Below are 18,167 nucleotides of genomic sequence, written 5' to 3'. Positions count from 1 at the left end.
ACAAGCAACAAAAACTACTGCTCCAATCGCTGCATAGGATTCTCATTAGCAGTTATGTTGTGTGTAAATATTGACCAACTTTCTGGTATAAGCATCCAAGAACTTTTAATGCATGTATAGTCAGATTATATATGGCCGTTTCTCGATGCCGGACCCATTTGCCTTTCGGCGGCAAAAAGAGCAAGTCAAGTTCGTCAGCTTCCCAAATAAATTTGAGCCAAGAAATTCAAAATCCTTATAATGTTGCGAGGATGTATCTAGTTATGATACACTGGTTAATTTACGCCTTAAAAGCAAGATTTTTTTTTCAAATTTTGGCCAGTCTCAGCCCTTCCAAAAAGTTTCATCTACTTTTTGGCGAAATTTAAACACTATCTTAAATAGTTGCTGAGAAAACGACAAAAGCATGAAGTAAAAATTCATTCATTTGCTTGTTGAAATCAAAAAGTTGCCACTTCTATGTCCCGTGACGGTACAACGGCTTCATTGATTGGCTCCAAATCTTCGAAATTTCGTCTCTTTAAATCTCTACTTAGCCGATAGCCAGTTAGTACCTTGTGTCAACAATTTCAAAAATGTATATAGTTTTTCTCACTCGGCGCTCGTCTTCGATGATCTTTTGACTTATGTGGGTGCATATTTGGCGCACACTTCTTGTGAATATTTTTTGGCGTTCGTTTTTGAGCAAATCAGTCTTTTTTTTTAATGTTTTGAATGTTCAAAACAAGAATCACACAACGACAGTAAGAAATTATTCCACGTTTTTTTTAATGAAAAAAACGTGGAATAAATGATAGTTGTCTAGTTTTTATGAAAAAAAACGTGGAATAAATGATAGTTTATGAAAAAAACGTGGAATAAATGATAGTTGTCTAGTAGTTGATAGTAGCAGGCTCAAATGATAGTTGTCTAAACAAGGCAATACTCTTACTTTGAAGCTCATTGTTTTGTTGAAATGCTTTTGTGTTGGCTATTTGCTTTTTTATTTACTAAGGAATACGATCTTCGAGCATTTTGAATGGTTTAAAAAGCTCTCTCGAAAATGTAAGAAATACAAACCATATCTTTAGTATGATCTTGGGATCTAGGTGATCCGATTTGAAACTCGAAGACCCTTGCAGTCTTTCAATCAGTCATCTTTTTGTTTTTCTTATGTCTGTTATAATTGTTTCCTATGTTTGCTGGCTATGTTTAGAGTAGCTAGGGTGCAAAGCTACCTATTGGTTCAGCTTTTCTAATTAATTAAGTTTTGATCGATATAGTATCAATTGGATTTTTTTGAAGTTTGCTGAGGTTTAGAATTATGTGATTTACTTCATCAACTCGAAAATTTCACGTTATTGTTCTTTGATAAAGTTATTTTCTGTTAACACTGGTTCACCGTCGATAACCTGGCATTTTTCTGTTTGTCAATTTTTTTTAAATTATTGAGTAGCGACAGCATTGCAGAAAAGTTGACAGTTTTCTCGAAAAATGATTGAATAGGTGTGCTCCGTGGTTTTTCTTAAAAATTTTTAATAATTGTGTTGCGTGCGCGCAAAACTGTCAATTTTCTGTGAATGTGTAGATGGCATCAGCAATGAAGCCTCACAGACAATTGCAGGCTGCGTTTCTGAGAAAAATGATGCTTATCAGTTCTTGCATCTTCAGCCATTTTCAATACTTTCTTATATTTTATCTAGAAATATTAAAACTTGCTTTAACTCTTCTGTCAACTCTCGTCAACGCATTTTTCATTAAACGCAGGTTGTTTTTATTCAGCTCAGCTGAAATTGAAGAAGTTTCTGAGTTAGCATGTGGATTTCGTGGACATGCGAGGCGTCAAGTTAAAGTTTGGAAAGATGTTGAAAATGTTAAGATGTTGTCAGTTTTCATGGTGTGTTTCTAAGGATCTCTTGCTGTGTAGAAACATCCATATTTCTAGCTCAGTTGGTTTATAAAATCCGCCGAACTCCTTATGAAGAAAAAGGTTTAATTTTGCTGATATAAATTCAACAACAAATGTAAATGAGCAAATGTAAATGATGCATTAGAAAGTACAGTGCTGAATCAAATTATCCGGACAAAACGCAATAAACCTAAAAATTAAAATTCGTTTGTCTCAAACTCAGTTGACTTTAGGTCAAATGGTCTTAATAAATTTTCTTATAATTTAAGCATAATTAATATGGTATAATTTGTTTTGCGAAAATCGGACCCAAAATAGTATCCCAAACATGGATCCTTTTTGGCTTTTTTAGTCAATCAAAAATTATGCCAAAACTACCGAGTCAATTAATGTAAAATTTATGTCAATGTGAGCCCCTTACATAACCCAACGAAGTTTAAATAGGGTATAACCCAAAATATTGTATAAGTTAATTTATTTTGGTTTCATACACAAAAAATATCAATTTTACTACAAAACGCTATTTTTTCAGCACAATTTCTGAACAATTTGAGCAGTTTTATGGAGATAATACCCTTCTTAAAGTTCGCTGGGCTACGTAATAGGCTCACTTTGATCTAATTTTGCTATTATTTGACTCAGTAGTTTTGGCTTAATTCTTGCTTGACAAAAAAAGCAAAAAATGATCAATTTTTGGGATAATGTTTTGGGTCCGAATTTCGTACACAAAAATTTCACCATTTTAATTCTGCTAATTGTTTAAGCTAGGTAGATGAATTTTTTGCAAATTGTTTCGGATTGATCTAATTCTAGCGATTTTTGGGAAAATCGATGTAGATTTTTCCCCTAAAGAGCTATTTAAGTTTACTTGGGAAAAGTTTTTTTTGTAGGCTTGCACTTGCTTGATGTGCTACTTTACCACTCAACTTAGTCATCAATGTAATCTTACGCGTCATTCGATCGTAACAAAATCTGGGGCTCCGAAATAATGGCAAACATTGATAGAATTTTAAAGTCCTATTTTTGGTGGGTATTCAATAATACCAAAATAAAAATTATCTGTCCCATTTTACCAAAACAAAAAAATCAGCCGATTTGGTAACATAAATATTCAATTGGACAGAATATAGTCTCTCAACCAATTTGTGGATTGTTCCTGAGCATGGCAATTCAGGGAAGCATCTTATAAAAATTTAAATACACCTACTAAAGTACAGACGTTGAGTTGCTGAAGTGTGGCGAAACTAAATTTAATTTTAGTTTATCTAATCTATATCTATCTATCTATATATCTATATTCTATATATCTATATCTTCATCTATATATCTATATCTATATATCTATATCTATACCTATATACTATATTTAAATACTAGTGACAGCTATCTCCCATGTTGATAATTTTGCATGTTTAACGAAAGAATTTTTTCATGTTTAAGCTATATCATATATTGCAATGCTTAAGAAAATTTTTAATTTAGTTTTCGGCAAGGTCGTTAGTTTTTCAGTAATTTTTTTTCGAGGCCAAATTAAGTCTGTCTGTCTGTCTGTCTGTCTGTATACCTGCTTTTTTTATTTAATTTGATTATGTCTGTCTACCCGTCTCCTAATTTTTTAAATTTTCTTCTGTCAAATTTATTATTTATTATATATTTAAATGCGGGCTTCAGTATCTCGCCATGTTTAAGCTTTTTTAACGTATCTTTTTGCATCTTTAACAACAGCATTTTTTCACCTTTAAGCTATATCGTATATCGCAATGGTTAAGGTTTTTTTCAATTTTCCCGTTTAAATTCAGTTTTTATTTCATCAAGTTTGTAATTAGTAACCCAATAGTTGGATGTTTTCAGAGTTTTCCCTGGTTTTGCGATTCTGGCCTCCAAATATGAATCAGCAAATCCTTGCATATTTCGAGATATGACGTTTTTTATGATTTTTTCAAAAAATTTTCAAAAACTTAGATTTTAAAAAATTCCAATACGTTGAAGATCTTAGTCCTGTTTTGGATTGTGTAGGGGTACTCTCAGGGGTTGCGAATTTTGTCTCTAATTATGGCTGCTCAAATTTTTGTAGTTTTCGAAATATTACGTTTTTTTTAGGATTTGAAAAAAAAAATTTCAAAAAACATAGTTATAAAAAATTTCCAAAGTTTGATGTTCCCATCTCGGTGGTGAGGCTCTGTCAGGGTACGCTCAGAACTTGCAATATTTTTCTACAAATATGACTACTCAAATTCTTATAGTTTTCGAGATATGACGTTTTTTATGATTTTTTCCGAAATTTTCAAAAAAAAATTAGATGTTAAAAAAAATCCAAAGCATTGAAAATCTCAATCCTGTTATTGGAATCTGTGAGGGTACTCTCATGGGGTTGCAAATCTTGCCTCTGAATGTGTCTGCTCAAAATCTTGTATTTTTCGAGATATGACGGTTTTTAGGATTTTCTCAAAATTTTTCAGAGAACTTGGGTATAAATTTTTTTATTATAAAACTTGAAGTTACCATCTCTTTAGTGAGGCGCTTTCAAAGTACTCTCAGGAGTTGTGAATTCTGCCTCCAAATATGACTGCTCAAAACCTTGCAGCTTTCCAGATATGACTTTTCTGTGATTTTTTTTTAAATTTATGAAAATTAAAGTAAATTTCTTTTCAAAGTTTGAAATTCCTAACCTGTTGTTGGGGGCTGTCAGAGTAAGCTCATGAGTTGTAAATTCGGCCTCCAATTAAGAATTCTCAATTCTTTTTATTTTAAGAGATACGACGTTTTTTATGATTTTTTTGGAAATTTTCAGAAAACTCAAATTACAAAATAGTTCACTAAAGTGAAATTCCCAACCCTGTAGTTGTGTACTGTCAGAGTACTTTCAAAGATTGCGATTATTGCCATCCAATAAAACTGCTCAAAGCTTGGTAGTTTTCGAGATGTGAAACTTTTTCTGGTTTTCAAAACAAAATACCTCTTTTTAGGAAACTTAAGGTGAAGTTTCTCAAAATTTGAATTTCTCAACGTTGTAGTTGGGTACTCTAAGATTACTCTCAGGAGTTGTAAATCTTGCGTCCAAATGCGACTGCTCAATTGCTTTTAGCTTCCCAGATATGACGTTTCTTAGTTCATTTTAAATTTTTCGATGAAGTTATATAAAACTTCACAAAATTTTATGGTTCTTCAAAACTTGTATAAAAAACTTGAATAAAATTTTTACAAAATTTGTAATTACGAACCCTGTAATTGGGTGCTGTCATAGCACACTCAAAGAATGCAGATCTTATTTCCAATATATGCGGTTTACCATGAGTACCGGAGATGCGTTTGACGCTAGTTTAGTTTAAAATGTCCTTTACTTGTTGAATATGAAATAATTAAAAATTGTGATGGCTAAATATTTGGCCCAGCAGGATGATGGAAGAAAAATTTGGATTTGTATTTTGTTTTTACACTTGCGAAAACAATTGCGTTGTACTAGGGAACTTTTTTGGGTTGATAGACAAAAAATATCATTTTTTTTAGATGAAACGCTAATTTTTTAAGCACAATTTCCGAACGTATTGCGCAGTTTTATGGGGACTATACCCTTCTTAAACTTCGCTGGGTTACGTAAAGGGCTCACTGTGACGTAATTTAGCTAGTAATTGACTCAGTAGTTTTGGCTTAATTCTTGGTTGACCAAAAAAGCAGAATGATGATCCATTTATGGGATAAAGTTTTCGCACAAAAAGTTGCTCTATAATAATTCTGCTAAAATTCTAAGCAAATTAGACGAACATTTTGCAAAATTAGAAATTTTAGATTTTCCCCCCAAAGGCTATTTAAGTCTACTTCGGAAAAGTTTTTTTTTCAGGCTTGTACTTGCATGATGTGTTACTTCACCGATAAATTTATTCACCAACCTAATCTCACACGTCATTCCAGCGTAACCGAATCTGGGGCTCCGAAATAATGGTAAACATTGATAGAATTTTAAGTTCATATTTTTGGTTGGTATCACTAGTGCCAAAACAAATTTTTGCTGTCCCATTTGTATCAAAACAAAAAATCAGTCGATTTGATACTATGCATTTTCAATTGGGCAGAATATACTCTCTCAACCAATTTGTGGGTAGTGCGTGCGCTTGGCGGTTCCGGGAAGCGTTTCATAAAGAGTCTTACACCTACTAAAGTAAAGCCGTTGGGTTGCTGCTCGGAAATTAGATCTATTTTTTTGTAAACAACGTTTCTTATAAGTTTCGACTTGCTTCTTTGAATCATAACACTTTCAGGTTCGTTCCCAATTGGCCCAGAGGAAACGACGATACCTCGTTGGCCCAGAGGCTTCTGCACCCTAATTTATGTCAATGTGAGCCTCTCACATAGCTCATCGAAGTTTCAGCAGGGCTTTGCCTCCAAAAGATTGTTTAAATTAATTTATTTTGGTTTGATAGACACAAAACATTTGTTTTATTATAGAAAACGTTCATTTTTTTAGCACAATTTCTGAACGTTTTGCGCAGTTTTATGGAGATTATACCTTTCTTAAACTTCGCTGAGCTACGTAAAAGGCTCACTTTGACGTAATTTTGTTAGTAATTGACTCAGTAGTTTTGGCTTAATTCTAGTTTGACCAAAAAAAAGCAAAAAACGATCCACTTTTGGGATAACATTTTGGGTACGATTTTCGCACACAAAAATTGCACCATAATAATTCTGCTAAAATTATATGCAAGTTAGACGAACGTTTTGCAAACTTTTTGTGATTGATCTAATTCTAGGCGATTATTGGATGAATGGATGTATATTTTCCACCTAAAGGCTTTTTAAGTTTACTTCGGAAAAGTTTTCTTTGTTATAGGCTTGCACTTGCATGAGGTGCTACTTCACTGATAATTTCATTCATCAATTGAATCTCACGTTTCTTTCCATGTAACAAAATCTGGGGCTCCGAAATACTGGCAATTATTCATGGAATTTTACGTTCCTATTTTTGTTGGGTATTCATTTGTACCAAAACAAAAAATCTGTCGATTTGGTTCTATAACTTTTCAATTGGACAGAATATAGTACCTCAACAAATTTGTCGGTTGTTCATGTGCAAGGAAATTCTGTGCAGCATTTCATAAAGAGTCTCACACCTACTAAAGTACAGCCGTTGGGTTGCTGGGAGCCGTGCGTGCCTTACTAAATTTAGTTTTAGTTTCTGTCTAATTTGTTTGAATTGTCCTTTACTTGCTGAATCTGAAATAGTTAAAAAGTGCGATGGCTCATTGCTTGGCCGAGAGGATAATGGAAGAAATTTTTGTTTTCGTGTTTTATTTTTATTCTTGCGAAAACAAGTGGGTTGCACTCGGGAACTAGACCTTTTTTTTCCGTAAACAATGTTTCTTACAAATTTCGTCTTGCTTTATTTATTGAATCATAACAACTGTCAGGTTCGTTTTCACTTGTTCCAGAGGTAAAGACGTTAGCTCTGTGGCCGATAGGCCTTTGCGCCCTAAAGTCTGGGATTCGAATCGAATCCCGGCCGGACCTTTGTTTTTCAAGTATGTTTGTAACTGAAAATTTTTTTTCTGGTAAAAATAGATTTTTCGGACTTTCGTTCATTTGCTTAAGTTTTGTCGGCTTCATTGCAGCATGTCATATACTTTTTTGTTTTGTAGGCAAGTTTTAAATCAGTTGCAATTAATGCTTATTGTAGTTTTAAGGGGACTAGAAACATTTAAATGTTTTTCGTAAAATCTTTTTTTTCAGGCTGAACTGTTGGCTGCTCAAAGATGGTCGGCTGTTTCCGCTTCGTAAAGTTTTTTCATTTGATAATTTAATTCTAAATGTTTTGCGTGGCATGCTTGCCTAGATTTTCTGTTTGATCCAAACAGTAACTAGGCAATTGTATGGAATCCGGATTTAAATTTTTTTTTGAGATTCTTGGGAATTTTTTTTCACTTTTTGCTAAAATGTTAGATTTTCTCAAGAAATATTCACCGATTATCAAAAAGGGCATCGATGAAAAGACCTTCAACTCCCCTTTGAGCTGCATACTTCCCTAGTTTTTTTTCAACTGTGTGAATAAAATTCGAAAAAGTTGACCCTTACTAATGTTTTTTTTCGCTTTCTCCAAAACTACTCTTAGTTATCTGAGATTTTGGTTTCATTGAGTAGAACAGGTTTTGAAAATGTTCCTTGCATCAGCGGCTAAGGCCAAACTTTTTTTAACTTAAGATTATGGCCTTCGGAATAGTCAATTTTTTTTGTTGACCGTTTTTTGAATCTAAAAATAACCTGCCAAACCTGGATTTTTAAACAGTTTATCGCTCTCGGTGAAATAAAATTTTTAGTTTAATGATCGTTTTTTTAAGCTTTTTGATTTTGCTCGTAAACTACATTCTCATATATGAGGCTTTGGGTTCAATCCAAAGAACGGGTTGTGGTAAGCTCTTTTCCATACGCGACTGCGTACATTTTTGTACACCAAAAGTTATGGCCCTCGGAAAAGTCAAAACATTGGTTTTTGAACTTTTTTGAAACTTTCGATTTTCTCGAGATCAGTCTTTCTAAATCTGAGTTTTTCGGATCAATCGAAATTAGACATTGCGTGGATCTCTTCTGCATAAGCGGCTACGCCCAATTTTTAAACCAAAAAGCTGTGATTCTCTGAACTGTTAAATTATTGATTTTTTTACCGTTTTTAGTTTTCTTGACTTCTCGAAAACTAATCACCCGAACTTTTGGCATGAACTACATTATCTGATTTTTAGCAGGAATGGTTCATTTCTGAGCTAAATTTATTAATTCTAGAATTTCCGCTTCATTTTGACACTGACTAATATCTTCAATCATCGACCTTCTTCAGTTGTATGAAATTAGGTTCTTGTTTATATCTCAAGTCCCTTGCCACTAATCGACTGATCGATTATCAATCACCATTTATAACTAGAGTTGTTAAATCCTTTCAAGATTCCTTTTTATTTACTCTCAATTCCAACTTGGTTTATTTTATCCAATATGTGACTCATTTTGCCAATGACTTAACGATCTGTTCCTAAAGGATAGACTTCTTAAGATGGTTTAGTTTTGCATATTTCACATACCAGTTGCTCTATTTTTTGTTCACTTTAACTTTCCGTGGAAATTTTTGCAAATAAAAGAGATTTTGAATGGCGTATTTTTTCCATTTCATTGAAACACTTTCATTTGACCTGTCAGTTTAATAGTGGGAAACCGATTGAAAGCTCTGATAGCTCATTTTATTTTTTACACTAAAAACATGCTGCGAGAGATTATATAGTTGGTTTGCTTTAGCTGCTCTTTGTATTTACTTTTGTTGTATTTTTACTACGTTTTACTCTTGAAGCGCAGATTTAGCGTAAAAACAAACCGTGAGTTCTTTTTTGTTCATAATTTATTCATGCTTTTTGGCCATCCGGTTCTAAACTGATTTGAAAAGATCGTACGCAAGTTGTAATTATATATGGTAAGTTACCAAGACTCTAGACAAAATTAGAAAATGAATGAAGATAATACGAAAAATATATCAGTTTACAATCTAAATTTCTAACATGAATAGTGATTTAGCTGTGCGAAAAGCGCAAAACGTTGCGACCCACAGAAGGCAATACAAAAAGCTCGAAAGGCAAGATAAGAAAGCTCGTATTTCGGCAACTTAAGTTTTTGTTCCGACTTTCGATACGAAAGTAACGGAATATTTGTGCTCGGGGTGGGTTTTTTTTTTTCTTCAGACAAATTTCGACTTTTTAACTAGCCATTTTTGACAAAATTTTTTTATATCATTCGAAAGGTATTGTTATCCTGAGCTTAAATTTGAAAAGATATTTCACCTGTGATCTTTTTTCGTAAAGTTATGAGGGTTTAAAGATTGCCATTTTGGCCATTTTGACCAATTTGGGACAATTAACGCGCGATATAATGCGCGCTATTAACGCGTAAGCGGAGATTTAGTCCGTCTTATAAATCGTTCCAAATTGGTTGAACGAAGCTTATTTGCCATAATTGATTTGTTACAAGGAACGAAATCTATCTTTTTGTACTTTATCTGGCGTGTGGGGGGATGATTTTCATAAAAAAATTGCAAATTTTAGAAAAAAAAATTAATACTGCTGCTCCATAAACCTTAAAAGGCAGTCGGAACATTCAGGGCTTCGCCCTGATACGAGCAGTCTTGCTTAAAATTTTGTGGCCGTTTTCTTGAGCTGGGTACACGCGGGGTTGTTTCGAAATTTTTAAGTCGCGATTTGCGAAATCTTAAAGTAATTCTTTTTCGAAATTCGTACCTTTTTTTGGCGACAACTTTGCTCAAATATTTCTTCGGAAATACGACTGGGTTCTTAAATATATATCGCTCTCGATTATTTGAGAAACCTGAAATTAGGCCGAGAAAAAACACCTAGTTCAAAATTTGTGACCACTTCAAGAAACATTTGGAACAATGATAAATGTTGAAATGCATGTACCATGGCCATCTGATTGCATCATTTTTGAAGTGGGTATGCTTCAGTGTCAGCTCTACAAATACATAGTTTCACAGTTTTGAGAAACAGTTTCCCCTATTTTTTTGTGGATCAATATAGAGAGATAAATAGTTTCGAAGTAGGGTTAAATTTTTTTTGCAATTTTTGTCATAAATCATATGCTTCTATTAACAGTTGCGATATTAATCATAGAATGATGGCGCCTATCTTATATTATAAAGAAGGTTCAATCTCAGACAAGTGTACACAGCGCACCGTATCATAATGAAATTTACTGCCTCTCCAAGTAGATCAGTCATAAAGCAAACATTCAGTTTGATTTATTGGTATCGTTGTGAAAAGGTTCCATTTCCGTTCATCAAAACGTGATCTTTATTTGACAACTCGGTCATAGATTCTTATTTTTGGACGTCTCGAAGGGTTTTGACACATACTCATTTGTTGATCGATTGACGTTACTTCAAATCACGTCTGTATATTGAGTATTAGCATAAAATTCATGATTTTTAATCGCAGTTTTGTTATGAAAACGTAAGGGTTATGAGCTTTTGACCAAAAAAGTCTAGCTAGTGGCAATGGTTTCCTTCATATGACAGAAAACCGTTTTTTATGCTTGCTTTCATATAATTGATTTCGTTACTGACTATATAAAATCAAGATATCCAATCGATAATTATTTCACGTTTTCCTCATGCGTGCAATCTACAGGTATGTTCCTAATCTATTATATATTTAAGTGGGGGCTTCGCTATCGCGCCATGTTTAAGCTTTTTCAGCGTATTATTTTTGCATGTTTTACGACAGAATTTTTGCACGTTTAAGCTATATCGTATATTGCAATGCTTAAAAAAATATTCGATTTTCCTGCTCGAATTCAGGTTTTTTGTCACGTTTGAAATTAGCAACCCAAAACTGGGATGCTGTCAGGGTGGCCCTAGGGGCTGATATTTGGGCCTTCGAACTTGAATACCCAAATTCTTTTAGTTTATGAGATACGAAGAGTCTTGTGATTTTTTCGAAAATTTTCATTAAACTTAGATTTAAGTTTTTTTTCAAAAATTGAAATTCTCAGCCCTGTTTTTAGTGCCGTCAGGGTACTATTAGTAATTGCAATTTTTGCTCAAATCCTTTCAGCTTGCAAGATATGACTTAACTTATGATTTTTTCAAAAAAATTCAAAGAATTTGGACATGAAAAACATAACAAAAGTTGAGATTCTCATTTCGATAGTGTGAGGTGCTGGCAGGGGTGCAAATCTTGCATCCATTTATGACTGCTGAAATCTTTTTATGCCGAGATGTGAAATTCATGATTTTTTTTAAAAATGTTCAGAAAGTTTAGATTTAACCTGCTTTTTTCAGAAATGTTCAGTAAATTTAGATTTAAATTGCACAGAAATTTAAATTGCCAACCCTGTAGTCAGTTGCTGTCAAGGTACTCTCAGGAAATGCAAATCTTGCCTCCAAAGGTGACTGCTTAACTGCTTTTGATTTTAGAGATAAGACGTTTTTTCAAGATTTTTCAAAATTAAAAAAAACTAGAATACAAAATTTGCCAATTCTTAAATCCCAACCCTACTATGGGGTGTTCTCTGGCAACTCAGGGGTAACAGTCTTGATGGCTCACTTATCTTAGTTTTTGAGATATGCTGTTGTAGCTTTTTCAAAGTTTTTCTATAAACGTAAGGTCTAAAATAACTTCGAAGTTTGAAATACTCAACATTATGGTGGGATGCTCTCAAAGAACTCTCAAGGTGTTTGTATGGACTCCAATAATGACTGATCAATGCCTTTTTCTTTCTCAGATATGCCGTTTTTTTTTCTTTTGTAAAGTTACAAAAACGTTATGATTCAAATATTTTCCAAAGTTTGTAATTGTCGACCCTTTGGTGGGGCGATGTCAGGTTTCTACCAGCGGATGCATAGGTGGCCTCTCATCCTAATATTATCGCCCAACAATTTTTTCATGAAACTTACAAATGAAATAAGAAAAATTCTGATTTTTTTAAACTGGATTATGAATCCCATTTATGAATTTGGAAATGAAAATTATTCAATTTTTTTTCAGTGGAAAGTACAGTTGTATGCTGTCGGCCATCTTAGTTTTTGCTTGATTTATTGGTGGCTAATGTTTGAAGATCTTCGAGCGAGCTTGGCGCAGATGCTAAGGCCGTGTAACTTTTAATGTCGAGTCAGGGATGCGATTCTGGCACATTGGATATTTTAACATAATTTAACCCATTTCCCCCCATTTTTTCCTTATTGAAACCTTTTAGAGCTATTTTTGCCGTTTTCTCGCTTGTGTTTTTAAATACAAGCTTCAGCTGTGTAAAAATAATTTTGATTTTTATCACCTTTTCAAGTTCAGTTAATTTTGGTTTTTTTTTTCGAGTTCATTTTTTATTTCCATTGCAGTACATACATTTGCTTTTGTGAACTCTACTTTTCTGTACAATCTTTATTTTTTATTTCATCGAAATGTTTAGAACTGAAAGTGAAAGTCGGCTAGTTTTTGGCTTCATTTAAAAAAAGTCGGATGTTCTTTATGCAGTAATATTACTGCATAAAAAGTCCCTTATGCATTAATATGAAGCATTGCAGCCAAGTTGATTTATGACAGAAGTTGCTTCATGAGCTGTTTACTTCGAATCTTTTTTGCAGATTTTTATAAATTAAGAAAAATTGGGTTACGTATTTTTTGTATTTTTTCATTATTTCGGTATCGCAACTGTTTAGAGTAGTTTTTTTTTATTTTTTGCTAGTTTTTTTTTGAATTGAAGTTTTTCTTCTGTATTACATTTTGCTTTATGCGTAGCTTGGCATGTAAACCATAAAAATTGGGCATCAAATTTTAAGCCATATACATTAATGGATATAGTTCGAAGAAAGCCAAATAAATTAAACGCTGAAACCAAGTGGGTCAAACATGGGTTTTATTCAATTACAAGGTTTTTATGTCTTTGTTTTGGACCAAGATACGGGGTTCACGTTGAGAAAGAATATATAGTTGACCCAAATGTTTCCATGTACAATGCAGATTGTTTGGCTTTGCGACTTGTTCTCTGGTTTTTGGTTACACAAAAGCTCTGCGCATTGGTGAAACCAGCAATTAATGCATACTATAAACCGTTTATAGTACCAAACTGTTTAATAGTTCGATGTCAATCAAAATAGCTTTTCTGTAGTAATACCATTTGTCTTTTTAAAGCTACTCAGCTTTAAATACATTTAAAAATCATTCTATGACTGTTCGAGAAACGAAGTCTGCTTAGCTTTGATAAAGTTTGTCCTTAACTGTTAACATTATGTGAACTTAAAATCACTTCCAAAAATTGGCGCAATCAAATATTTATGTGTCGCAATTGTTGCGTTTAATTGAATAATACGAATATTGATCAAACATCTTAACTAAACAATTTGTTGGTTTAAATTTTATTGATGTTTCCGTTATTTCGTCGAACAGAAGCAAAACAAGAGCCATTATCGTGCTTAATTGTTTATTGTTTCTCTACTTTGTTCTAATTGTGTAAATCGGAGAATTGACCCGAATAAAATTAGAGTCCTGAATTGTCAATTGTTTCTTTATTTGACAGCATAATTCACTGACATTGTCAAAAATTGTAGGATTCGGGTATTCAAAAACAAAGTTGAAATTGCAGAAATAATTTTTCTATCAATTTTTGTTTTGATTTTTATCAACTAATAGTCTGCGAGATTGAAAAGTTCTCCTGTTTATGGCTTTGGTCGTCCATGACTTGTGGCAAAGCAAATTCGGTTCATCATTTTGATATCCTAGTCATTTATGATCAAATTTGACAAGTTGTTTCAAAGTTTTATTTGACACTTGTGTTTGGCTTTGACAAATAAAACTCACAATTAAGTACATTGCTAGCGGCAGCTTTACAATCGTCGAAAGGTCAAAAGAATCAGATCTAGAATTTCGGAGGCGATATCGGGAATCGAAACAATTTTCGCTGATAAACTATAGGCTGGCTGTAGTTTTGCTTATCTTTCGTTTGGATTTTGTTATTTGTAATTGTTGGTAATTTTGGAAATTTTGGCTGACAGTAAACACAAGAAGTCACTACCAAAGTTCTTAATGATGAAGCGCAGCAGAAGTCTTCCAAGATCGTAAGTTAAAATCTTCAAATTGTATCAAACTAAATGTACTGCAGCAGATACAGTAAGGTTTTTCGTCATATTTTAATTTATTGTTGATTGGAATGAATTATTGGGAAAATGATTTGTAAAATTAGCTCCAAATCCGATTTTTTAGCTTAAATTTGATGTTAAGAAATCCTACTCTAGATTCTTTGAAAGTGGGACATTTTTTTAAAATAGATTTTCAATTAATCGCCGGCCAAAAATATCTGATAAACGTAAATGTTCACACCAAATTTTGTCGACATCGAGATTCCTTTTTTCACTTCTTTTTGGAATCCGACTAGCGATTGAAAAAGCCCTAATTTGTTACATAATTGGACTCCATCTAGTTTTTATTTGCGGCACCTGATTTTGTATAAAAAAGGCATCCTTTGCAAAAAGTCGAGTCGAGTCGTAATTTTTTAATGATATAATTTTTATGAAATGATAGTTTTTTGTCCTACCACTGAAAATGGGGAGCAATTATATCTTGGTATTTTTTTCAGTTTTTTTCCTCGTTTAATCAAAAACCACAATTAATTATTAGAGTAGTTTGACTGATATATCATATTGAAACCCTTTCAGTCGTGATTTGAATCGAGTCAAGACTTTGGGCGCATTTAGTAATGCGCATGAGGCTAAGGCATTAGTGTACAGAAGGTCGAAATCCGATTCACCGTATCGTATAAATTTTTGATTCGAGGCATCGTTTTTTTTCGTACATGCATTGGGAAATGTTTCCAGTTCAAATGAATTAGAAAAAGTTACAGTTTTACCCTATAAAGGAAGTATCGGGAAGACACGAATGATTGCGCTTGCCATTTCTGTAGATAGTACGAAAGATTTCGTTTTATTAATAACAGCATTCCCGTTGAGACACTGCTTATCTTAGATTTTGCAAAAATTTTGATAATATTTTGCAGATTCTTTAATATCAATCAAAACTACAACTTGTGACTTGCTTTGTTTTCAGTGTTAGGATCTCTTTTGTTTTTGTTCCGACCACCGATAGTGAGGAGGGACTTTGTTTCGGGTGTGTTTTAGTTTTTTTTTCTTTTTTAGTGTTTGTCTCCCAAAATCAGGTACTATAAATAATCATCGGAATAGGTCCAGTGACATATCGTACTAAAGCCCTTTTGATCGTTGTTAAAAATTTGAAGATTTTCAAAAAGTAATCCCATTGTTAAGAAAAAATGGTTAGAATTTTTACTTAAAGTTTTATTTTAGTTACAAGCAATTAATGCGAGCCTGCTGGCGTATAATAGAAGGATAAGCTTTGAATGTTAACTCCTGAAAGTTAAACTTATCTCAGTTAAAAGTAATTTTTAATTTTATAGGGTAATTTTGAGAATAAAAAACTTGAAAAATTCAAAAATTTATTGCAAAAAAATTAAAAACATCTAGAAATTTTTTTAATGTTTTTTGATTTGGTTTTCAGGCGTTTTTATTACTAGGCGTTTTCCAATTTGCTAAGTTTTCTAAGTTTCAGACTAAGTGTAGCTTTTTAAGTAAATTATCGGAGCAATCAACTATCCTCGTTTAAATTCTCAATTGTGAGTTCTCCTTCTTGCAATTTTAATTCAATTAGGGGCGGCTTTTGTAATTTCTCTCGGGGGAGGTTTTTCAAAAACTTGTCGTCGAACATTTTTTTGACTGTTTTTTAGGTCGAGCTAATTGATTTCACGAGCTCTTAAAGCACTAGACCCAGTTTTGGCCAATTTTTCCGTGCCGGAGGCAAAATTTAAACAGACAGAACAGAAAATGAATTTAGGCTTTTTTGAAATTTTTTGCGGCGCGATTTCCCTCAAAGTTAGTAATAACTGGGGCCAAAGGCGCCTTAAGAAAAATTTTAGGGTCCGTCAGCAAAGCATGGGCAGCTAAAAATACTACGGATACCCTTTGATTCGGCATGGGGTGGAATCCCGGAATCCCCCCTAAATCATCTACTGAATCTAATGTAGACTGCTTTTGAAAAAATTGAGCAAAAAATGATAAAGAAATCGATTTTTTTTCGGTTTTTTTTTCTTTGTAGATAAGATTGGCACTCTTTTCGCGATGATACAATTATAATAGACAGTGACTCACTAATATATCTGTAGAAAGTTTTTTCTTAACTTTGATAGAATATATTTTTTCTTTGACTGTCATAATCAATTTTTTGCTCGCATGTTTCGAAGTGCAACTTCGGCTCTGTGTTAAGGTATAACAAAAAGTCAATTTAGTTTTCCTCTGTCTTTGGGTGGATATCTGCAACAGATCGCTTTCTATCACCCTTCTACTACCCCCAATAGTTTTGAGTTTTATTACGCATCATAAAGTACCCTTCGACAATATAATGTTCATGTCTTCGATCAAAAAGTTTTGACTTATAATACGTTGAACAATCTATGAAACTAAAAAAAAAAATAATCGCATTACCTAACGCAAATTAAGCTCTAACAGCAAATGGTTTAAATGATTCATCAATCTCGTGAAATGTTTTCAAATTACTTCTCGTTGAGCTTTAAGTGGTTTTTGAATAGCGTGAACTTTTTTTTTGTTTGTTCAACAAATCATTTTTTGCAGTATTGAGAGAAAAATTATACTTGTCAATTAATTAATTTTGTATTGATATTTTTTTGACGTCTGTCTCTCTTAAGTGCTTTCTGTAAAAAATTAGCGCCAGCTTTAATCGAAATAAGTTTTTTATCCACGAAAAGTTAGTTATCGTTTGGCATAAATGAATATTTGTGGGTTCAAGCCTGATTTGATGAATGCGATCCAAACTCAAGTTGCGTGCTGGAGATCAAATTAAATTAGCTGCTTATCAAACTTGCGCCATTCCTGAAGAGCTATTTGGGCACGTGAAAACATCAGTGACGTAATTGCAGTTTTGATAACTGCTCTTTCAAAATGTGACTATAAATTTGAGACGGCTCAATTAACCGAATAGTGCAAAAATGCTTAGATTGAGAGATGCTTTCATTTTTTCATCAATTTGTGTACTTGGCTGGATGTTTTTTGAAGTCTCCTAAGATTTTTTGACAATACATTTTAAAAGTAGCCTTTCCAGTGTATTTGAATTGTCGTGCAAAAATCTAGCTCGATTTTTCAAATGATGGAAAAATTACATGTGCAACCTTTTCATATCATTCAAAACCCTATCAAGAAAAATCGTATTTTTTTTAAATCTGAGTTTGAACCCTTTAACAAAGGCCTAATTGTCAGAATTCTGTTAAATTGGCATGTCTAAATACTAGCATCTGTTTGAAAGCGAGACTGCTCAATATATTAGCTCCTCTGTGTGTATTCTTCTTTAAGATAGTCAATCAAGAAGCTTATCTGCTCAGCTAAGTTTAAACTTCGCTATTTGGGAGAATTTTCTGGCAGAAGAGTTGAAGCTCGGTAAGCGAAATGTTACCCGAATTTTTCACGCGTTAGTTTTTTCATCTAATATTCATTTTGGTCTTATATAGTTTCAGCTTTCGCTCGAAAACATTACCATATCAAATGTAGTTAACAACTTGAATTGCATTCACTGTCCTTTTTGTTTTAAACTAAGACACTGTTTTTTTTTCGATTTGGTTAGATAATTAACTTTTTTACTGAAATTAACAGCGGAATAACTGCTGAAGTTAGTGAATATACAAAACAGCACCAATTGTTTTTTGCGAATTAAATTTCTTTGTTATAAATTTAGTT

The 18,167-nt window shown here is 33.0% G+C and overlaps 1 protein-coding gene across 3 annotated transcripts in view; it reads left to right on the top strand.

The window, feature by feature from the left end:
• The window catches only part of LOC134853379 (serine-rich adhesin for platelets-like), a 40,024-nt gene that overhangs the window by 13,099 nt on the left and 8,758 nt on the right, over positions 1-18,167 (top strand). The window contains exon 1 of one of the 3 annotated variants that reach the window (XM_063869368.1): positions 13,542-14,474. The exons of the other annotated variants lie outside the window; for them this stretch is intronic. Coding sequence (XP_063725438.1) covers positions 14,443-14,474 — 32 coding nt within the window. The 5' untranslated portion in view covers positions 13,542-14,442. Of the gene's footprint in view, positions 1-13,541; positions 14,475-18,167 lie in introns of those variants that run through there. 3 annotated transcript variants of the gene reach the window in all.

The sequence above is a fragment of the Symsagittifera roscoffensis genome, chromosome 8, assembly GCF_963678635.1.
Source record: "Symsagittifera roscoffensis chromosome 8, txSymRosc1.1, whole genome shotgun sequence".
In the NCBI taxonomy this organism is placed as follows: domain Eukaryota; kingdom Metazoa; phylum Xenacoelomorpha; order Acoela; family Convolutidae; genus Symsagittifera; species Symsagittifera roscoffensis.
The sequence above is the reverse complement of the archived record's forward strand: the minus strand, read 5'-3'. Positions and strand labels throughout refer to the sequence as shown.